Below are 9,460 nucleotides of genomic sequence, written 5' to 3' on the forward strand. Positions count from 1 at the left end.
TGAAATTTCAAACTATAATTGATTTTTTTTTTAAAAAAATCGACCCATAAATTTATATATTACAAAAAAAAATCATATAGGAATTTTAAAAATTGCAAAACATGAATTAAGTTCGATTTATCAAAGAACAATTAGTTACTACTATTATTAATTTACATGATAATAAATATTTATAATGTTATGTGTATTTTAAAGTTTATAATAACATATAATTATAAATATATATATTTTTTAAAACAACATGGAGATGTGAGATTTATTAATTCGGCGTCTTAGGATATTCTGATACCTTATGAATGACGTATGAACTATGATGTGTTTATGTTGTAAAATTGTATAAGGGGACGTTTGGTAAGGAGTATTAGGAAAAATAATTTATGTATTATGTATGGTATCATTTAGTACTATGTTTGGTAGGAATTTTGGGCATATGTATAACTAATCCATTGATTATTTATACACCCTATATGGTATTATATGATGTACTAGTACCTCCACTTGGTGGTATTAGTAATACATATGATTTAACCATGAGAATATCTATGTAAAGACAAAAAAAAATTATTATTCAGAGAGAGTTGTTTGTTGCTAAATAAATTTAATACAAATCAATTAATATTTAAAATGTGAGTTGTTTAACATTTACTAATTGAAAAGACAAATATATCACCACATGACGTTTGTGATCTTAATTGAATGTATTATTTGTTGATATATTTGTGTTTTTCTAATTGTTTGTATTTTGAGCAATTTATAAAATTGCATACATATTAAAATTACAACTTGTCATTTTTACGTGTAAATGTAGATGATTTATTCGATTTTACTCTCATTTACCGTCTTTTCGATTTTAAAAGTATATGATATATCTTTTTTAAATAGAAAATTGATGTTTTGTGCATGATCAATTTATTAAGATGAAATTATTTACCCTTAAATAATTCAAGTGAGAAAATAACAAACATGTGTTTTTCTCCTATCTAGTTAGAAGGCCACCAAAAAATAATATTGCCCGACAATTATCTACATTAATCCAATTACATAAAATAAAAAAATTCATAATAATTTAAGGGTATAATTGAAAAGAAGCTTTTTGTAAAATTTTAGCTCAAACACAAGTTAGTGAAAAACAATGAACCAAACACTTGATAAAAAATAAACTCTGCATTACTAATCTTTGTACCAAACAACCCTAAGCATTTGAGAAGTTTAATAATTTTCACAAATTATTGAATTTTTATATTTATGAAAAAAATTCAAATTTTAAAAAACGCATATTACAACTCTAAATAAAAATTATAAACTTCAAATCATTTAATGGCGCTTAGTTTCTTAATAATTTTATTTTTACGGGGAAGAAATAACCCCCGTTACTTACCTGGTCGTAAAGTTTACGCTGTCGAAGTAGTATACAAATTGGGGATCTTCTCCTCCAAATTAATTTTCTGCAACTCCAAAATTAGGGTTTCCAATTCATCAAAACCCTAATAATCGATTCGAAATTCCTCTTTACGGTATCCAATCATCAGTTCATTGAGCTTCTCAATCCCCCTTTGTCATGATCAAACCCTATTCGCTCGCTCTAAGTCACTGGGTTTATATCCACTGATCACATCAGAAGCTCGAATTTTCAAATTTCACTGGGTTTGTCTCCCAAAGATCACATCAGAAGCTCGGGAAACTCGCAAATTCAAAGAGAGAGTAGGGTCGAACATTCAAGATTACAGAAGGTAATGGAAATGGATGGAAGCAAGCGTGTGTTCCAGCGGTTGGGTCCTTCTTCACAAGGGGACAATAGTAATAATAAACAGCAAAAAGTTTGTTTTCATTGGAGGGCTGGAAGATGTAACAGATTTCCATGTCCGTTCTTACATAGAGAATTACCGGGACCGCCACAGCAGCAGCAGCAACATGCGGCAGGGAATGGAATGTCGTCGTCGAAGCGGCCTCATGGGTTTTCTGATGATAATCGAGGTGCGGGAATGCGGAGAAATCCAAATTTTAACAATACATGGGGGAGAACTGCTGCTGGCGGAGGTGCAGTTGTGAGGAAGACAGAAAAAGTTTGTAATTATTGGGTTAAAGGGAATTGTACATATGGAAACACCTGTAGGTATTTGCATTCATGGACTACTGGGGACTGCTTCACATTGTTAACAACACTTGAAGGGCACCAAAAGGTGATTATTATGTCTATCAAGAATGTGAAGACCCATTATGTGAAATCCTGTTCTGTTTTTATATCTGAAATTTTGATTCTGCTGTTCATTGAAGGGGCAGGACAGTTTCCTTTGCTCTTCAGTATTGGGTTGGAATTATTGTTAATTAAATGGGTATTGAAACAGGTTGTTGCAGGGATTGCTTTGCCATCAGGCTCGGATAAGCTTTATTCAGGGAGTACGGACAAGTCAGTACGAGTGTGGGATTGCCAGTCTGGGCAGGTTCTCCTCATACTTTTTCCTTTCATATTTACATGAGAATTGGAATAGGAAAATTTTGTCTTCTTTGCTTGAAATCCCCATATTGTATAAAAATTAGCTGGGCAAATCTAAGAAACAATGTCAATTACTCGGCTCTACTTCTTCCCCTACTATGTGAACTGATCACTTTTCTCCAGAATAGTAATGCTATCTTTTTTTTGTTGCATCAGATTTTAACAGCATCCCAAGAATAAGGAGAATTTTTTTTCTAGTTAGCCTGTTAAGATTATAAAATATGAGGCTTCTGCCGTACTGAAAGTAAAACCAAAAGAATAAATTGATTCAGTTTTTGACCAGTTGTTACAAAACCAAGTTCTGAAACTCTAAGCTACCCAGAAAGAGAAAAAAGTAATTTTGAAGTTGAATCTGAAGGACAGATAGCTTGTCTATGTGATAAACATTCTTCCAGATTTCCATCTGAAGTATAATCAAGTAGTCTCTTGCCAAAATATTCCATTGGATATGATGATTTGTGAGACTGTAGTTTGTAGCTTTGGAGGATCATGAATGGATTCTTATGCTGTGGTTTCCTCCTGTTGTAGTGTGCAGGGGTTGTCAATTTTGATGGTGAAGTAGGTTCTATGCTGAGTGAAGGACCATGGATTTTTGTGGGTTTAACTAATCTTGTCAAGGTGAATTGTCAAACAGAATTATTTTATTATCTTTCTTTGCTTGCAGTTCATCTCTCTCTCTCTCCACACTATGGGCATCCCATACATAGACATGCATATCTATTTACAAATACGTTCAACACTCTTAATATAGTGAATTCCATGCTTTCTTCACGGATGTGTCTGATAACTTTGCAGGCATGGAATACTCAAACAGGAACTGACCTCAGTCTTAATGGGCCAGTTGGACAAGTCTATGCTCTTGTTGTTGGCAATGATATGCTCCTTGCTGGTACGGAGGTAAGTGTGTATGGTTAGTTATATGTTTACTAAATAAAGGAAAATAAGAAGATGGTATGGAACATAAGTGCATGCCTATCAACCTGGTCTTTCAGTCTGTAAATTAACTGGAAAGTACTGCAGGATGGGATATTGGCATGGAAATATAATGGGAGCACCAACAATTTTGATCCAATCAAAGCATTGACAGGACACACCCATCATGTGGTATCACTGGTCGTTGGAGCTAATAGATTATATTCTGGTTCCATGGACAATTCAATAAGAGTAAGTTGGTCAGAAGCGATGTGGATTCTCTTGTCATTTTATGTTTCTCTATTTCCTCTTGATGTGTAGAGAAAGCTAGGGATCTAGAGTTCTGCATTTTAACCTAGACTTTGCAGTTGTTATTGTTTTGTTCTTACTGCTGCTATTGTGTCTTCAGGTGTGGAACCTTGAAACTTTAGAGTGCTTACAGATCTTGACAGATCATACAAGTGTTGTTATGTCTGTTCTGTGCTGGGATCAGTTTCTTTTATCATGTTCACTGGACAAAACAATAAAGGTTTATGTTTGTTCTTTTTCTTGAAAAATTTAGCTCTCTTAATCTTATCCAATCATGTGTTGATGATTGTGCTTGTTTTTATAGGTTTGGGCTGCTAATGATAGTGGGAACTTGGAGGTTACATATACTCATCAAGAGGATTGTGTAAGTGAGACTGCTTTGTTTGTCCACATTTACTTTATGATTCTTTGGTCTCACATATCATCTAGATAAATGGCTCGGAGTATTAATTAAGTCAAAACTAAAACAAACTCATTTGGTGAAGACCAAGTTTTAAAATTTTCCTTCTGGAAGTGATATGTTAGAGAAAATAGAAAAGAAAAATTGACGGAAGCTTTCAACAACATACCCAGTGTAATCCCACAAGAAAAATTGACGGAAGCTTAGAATTATCAATTTGTTTGATAGGGAAGAGATTCATAAAATGGTTTGTGTTTACTTTTGATGAAATATTCTTTAATAACTGTATTTAGTAAATAAAGTTATACTTGTGGTTCAATATACTCTCTAGAACAGAAGTCATACTACATTGATGTTATTGAAAATTCTTGAGTTAATTACTAAAAGAGTAATATATTCATGGTACAAACTATAAAGAAAAATGGTATCTTGTTCCAAATAATGGTGTTTTTTTTTATAAGAAGATGCAAGATTTACAAGATATGGCATTTGAGCTTACAAAAAATCTCTGGCTAACTATACAAACTATCTAAGCCAGAACTAATGAGTTCATCTCTAACCAAATACACCAAAAAATACAAGCAGGTATCATAATCTAGATCTTCTTGATGGCTTTGTCAACTTTCCATAGGCTCCAACTCTCATATGCATCCTTAACTGTGAGGGGTGTGGTCCAATCGATGCCAGAGAGACAAAAAAACATGCTCCATAATGGTATTTAAAACATGAAAGTAGAACTTTTTAACTTTTAATTTGGTCTCGGATTGATGATTGGCTCTACTTTGTCTAATATACAAAGGTATATTGGAACTGCATAAAAACATTAGAAAGCACTCCTTAAAAATTGAGATATTTGATTTTTTTTTTTGAGAAAACTGTAGCAAAAAAAAATGTTATGTGAATATCCAAATATTAGTATGATCATGTAAAATGGTTCACAAGGGAGTACCGTATTAAAATCCTTCTGCAGGGCTTTTTGGCGAAGCAAAACCTATGAGTGAAATTATTTTATTGTGAGTTGAATTCTGAAAACTCTTGTGTTTTGCTTCTTTGTTGTATGATGGTAATGTTAAAGTTGCTAAATAAAGACAGTATATACTTTAGAAACTATAAAAGCTAAATATTAATTAAATTCTACAAAAAATTGAATCATTTGGATTTTTGAAAAATAGATAGAATCCTGAAGTAAATTTATTATTCAGCTCTAATAAGAAAAGATACAAGGATATTATCTACAAAAAAGAAATAAGATAGTAGTCTATGAATCAACAGTTTTTTCTTTGGATAAAGTTATTGAAAGGAAATACGCCTCAGGAATAGGAGATTAGCCAAACAATTGAGTAGATTCAGTGGGAAATGAAAGTGATAGTGATCAAGTTTGTAGGGATGTTGAACAGGAGAATCTAGGAGTGTTAAGAAAAATTGCTTGCTGGCTGTTTGATTTCGTCGACAAACATTAGACTTAAGCTATTTCCTGGAATATAAGGCCCTGCTCAAGAAAAAAAGGCATGACCTTTTGTTAGAAGTCACACACTGAAAGGGTTATGGAGCTGATCATGAGTCATTGGGGGTAATTTCAATACCAGCAAAGACTAGTATTATTGTGGACAGGTGCTCTCAGAATTATATAGCCAAATTAGATTTTTCAGAAGTTTCTCTAATTGATCCTCCTCTTCATGGAGGAAAATATGCATCACTTAGAAGTAATAGTGTATCTATGCCTTTGCATCTAGAATTAATATATTTTGCTATCAAATGTACAAGATGACACTTTTAAATTTCTAAACAGAAGAGTGAGCCTAAAATTTCGTCTGATCATTATCTATGTCCTATTTTACTGGAATGAGACAAAACAGAAACATATTTCAAGATCAACTAATTGAAAAGACTGGTCTGCTAGACCTGGCACCTTGTCCCACAAAGTTGTAATTTGGAAGTGCTTTAAGAGTCTCCAGGAAGAGCTCCTAGATAGGGTACGATCTGATAGGAAGATGGATAAATTTGTTGTCAATCAAATGGATAGACAATACCACTTTGAAAGACAGGTTTCCAGATTTATATATGATTTTAGTTAATGAAGAAAGCTCTCTACCAGGATGTCTTAGTGGGGGAGCAACCGGAGTCTCTAATTTAGTAGGAACTTGAATGATTGGGAGATAGATAGAATTAATTTTCTTTTGGAACATTAAAGGAGGTGTGCTTGATTATGTGGAAGATGGTTATCCAGACGTGCATCTTGTAGATTCTCTCAGTAAGGGGATTGGATTTGGCAAATTCAAAAAATCATGTTTTGGACGGTTTATGAGGGATTTAGGTGGTAGGTTTTGCTCTTTTGACTACTATTGTAATTATTACTGAAGTACATCTTTGGTGTAGTTCTTTGTTTATTATAGATACAACAACATACCCGGTAAAATCTCATAAAGTGGGGTTGTGAGAGGCCACTGTCTCTTCGAGGTTGAGAGATTGTTTATGATAGACCGAGATATTTTCCGATAGACCCTTGGCTCAAGCAAATCAAAGTAGTAATTTAAATAAAAATGGGAGCGGAGAGAAATATGACAACTAATACAAAGCAGTGGGAGTATACATGTAAGGAACCATAGCTAAAACATCAAGGTGCGATCACCTAAACGCAACAAACCATTAAGATATTAGATACCAAAAGCTAAAGAATACATGCATAGGCTAATACTACGACCGACACGATGCTCTATATTACCACCAAATCAATTACATGAATAGGTTAGTAATAAGACAACTCTCAACTCTCAACTCTCAACTACCGACTAACCTTCTAGCCTTATCCTCGATCGTCATACCCTCCTATCTAAGGTTATGTCATCGTAAGCGGAAGATGCTCCATATCTTGTCTAATCATCTTCCCCAATACTTCTTCGGTCTACCTCTGCCTTTCCTTGACTATGTCTAACCTCTCACACCTCCTCACTGGGGCATTCACACATTTCCGCTTCACATGCCCAAATCATCTCAGTCCCCTTTCCTCCATCCAATGTCCACCATGGAGGAAGATAAGAAAATCAATGCACCAATAACAATGACTTGTTTTGGTACTTGTGCTCTTTATCTTTTTTGTTGATGAGTGGAACATATTTTTATGAGTAGTCTACAGAAACAGTTCAATTTTCTGCACTGTAGAAGTATGTGGAGAAGCTGGTGTATGTTCCTCAAATTTAATGGATGACATTCATTAAATTTGGAACTTGCGCTATCCAGATGGAAGAGACTGAGAAGAATTTGAATTCATTTTGGAATATTTTGGATGGTTTGTCATGAAGGAAAATCATAGATGCTTGAGTAGCATCATTCTTAAAGTTTAGATGTTGATAAAATGTGAAACTGTTGTAACATGAATGCTTTAAGGGACTCAGAGGGTTGTTTGGTTCATTTACTAGTTATGCCGATATTCATTATGCTGGTGATTAATAAAGAAAGACTGTTATACATGAGTTGCTTATTTTGAAAGGGCATTTGGGTCTTTCAATAATTTAATCCTACATTGCCAATACCCATATTCTCACATTTCATCCTGCATAAAATTAAAACAACACGTAGATTCCCGTATTACCTAGGATAGGTATTATTTAATACCACAAACCAAACGCTGCATTAGTTATGCAAGTTGGTGCCCAATATCAGCCAACAATTTACACTTTTTTGAGTTTGATCCCATATTCTAACATCTTGTTGTACATTTCTGGGAGAAAATGATTGTTGTGAAACTCTAACTATTGTACTCAAATTTTCTCTATTACTTTGGTGATTTGAGTAGATTGCATATAGAACAGAAATTGAGGCTGGGTTGCTTTGCCTGCCAAACTTCCAATGATTTGTAGTTAGGTTCATAATCTATTTTTTGGAGACGTTTGCTCTGTCATTTAACGATGTTATCTTATCTTCAGGGTGTGCTTGCTCTCTGTGGCATGCATGATTCAGAAGCAAAGCCTGTATTGCTCTGCTCTCGCAATGACAACACCATCCGTGTCTATGATTTGCCATCGTAAGCTTGTCACTCTCTCTCTCTCTCTCTCTCTCTATGTTGTTGGAACTCATATTTTGTTCTTATTATTGACTGATCTTTAACACCATTACTTCTTCTGGTTAGCTTTTCTGAGAGGGGGAAGATATTCTCTAAGGAGAGTGTCCGTCGAATCGAGATTGGTCCTGCTGGTTTATTTTTTACTGGTGATGAATCAGGTCAAGTTAGAGTGTGGAAGTGGTCAACTGAATCCAGCAGTACATCTTGAGAGGATTAATGCATTTACAGCGATAACATTTCTTTGTTGCTGGCCAGCAATTATCTTATTTTTCTTCTCCCAGTGAGAAAATGTACCAAGCAAGGAACATATAATAAGATAAAGAAGTACCAGTTTTGATTTTCAGAGGTAGTTAGCTTAGAGCCTTGCCGTTTAGTTGCTTTTAACTATTGAGCTCTTGATGGGTTCCAGGCATATTTTTTCCTAGTCTGGTTTGTACTCAAAATCATGATATTCGTGTAAATCTCTGGAGGACATTTCTGGTCTGCCGTCCTGTATTGTTTTTCACGAGTTATGGATGTAGCTCAAAATTCTTGTGTTCCTTGAATAAGTTTGCTAATGTATGCACATTGAAAAATGTTTCAATTACATCAGTAGTACTGGAACAGATCTGTTGTGCAAATGTTCAATTTCACTTTCCCGTAACCGACTTTGCAATTTTTCTTCCAGTTCACTACCGTAATGTGGTCCAAGTTCACAGCGAAACCTATATTCGTGCAACAAAACACCATTCAACGGCAGCAGCAAGATAATGATTAATTCTATTGTATAGTTTTGGCAGGTTAAAAGTTTGTTAAGATTAAGAGTTGGTTAGGTGCATGTCAAACGTGTCTCACATGATTTGCCATAGTAAGATGTGTGTCTATGCGTGTGCCTAGTTGTACACATTCAAAATTGGACATAAATGTCAGTTAAATGGCACAAACAGGTACTGACATCTGTCTTGATGGTCCAGTTGGACATGTGTATGCTCTTGTTGTTGGCAATGATGTGTTCCTTGGTGGTACATAGGTAAGATATGGAACATAAGTGCATGTCTCTGTGGATTCTCATGTCATCTTATGTTTTTCACTTTCCTCTGGGTGAATAGAAAAAGCTAGGAATCTAGAGTTGTGCAGTTCTGTTCCTACTATTGCTGTTATGTCTTCAGGTCTAGAACCTTGAAACTTTGCTATGTTTACAGATGATTCAAATTTCAAGTCTTGTTACGTCTGTTCTATGATGGTATCAGTTTCTTTTATCATCTTTATTGGACAAAACAATGGGTCGTGGCCCAATCCAACCAAC

The 9,460-nt window shown here is 34.6% G+C and overlaps 1 protein-coding gene across 1 annotated transcript; it reads left to right on the forward strand.

Moving 5' to 3' along the window:
* Positions 1–1,355: 1,355 nt before the first annotated feature.
* On the forward strand, positions 1,356–8,780 carry LOC102593039 (zinc finger CCCH domain-containing protein 48). The gene is made up of 9 exons (XM_006353321.2): positions 1,356–2,180; positions 2,346–2,441; positions 3,023–3,112; positions 3,290–3,391; positions 3,515–3,658; positions 3,816–3,935; positions 4,020–4,079; positions 8,039–8,136; positions 8,242–8,780. The coding sequence occupies exons 1-9, from the start codon at positions 1,734–1,736 to the stop codon at positions 8,381–8,383; spliced, it is 1,299 nt and encodes a 432-aa protein (XP_006353383.1). The 5' UTR covers positions 1,356–1,733; the 3' UTR covers positions 8,384–8,780.
* The last annotated feature ends 680 nt before the right edge of the window (positions 8,781–9,460 follow it).

Source organism: Solanum tuberosum, unplaced genomic scaffold (genome assembly GCF_000226075.1).
Source record: "Solanum tuberosum cultivar DM 1-3 516 R44 unplaced genomic scaffold, SolTub_3.0 scf00154, whole genome shotgun sequence".
Taxonomy (NCBI): Eukaryota; Viridiplantae; Streptophyta; class Magnoliopsida; order Solanales; family Solanaceae; genus Solanum; species Solanum tuberosum.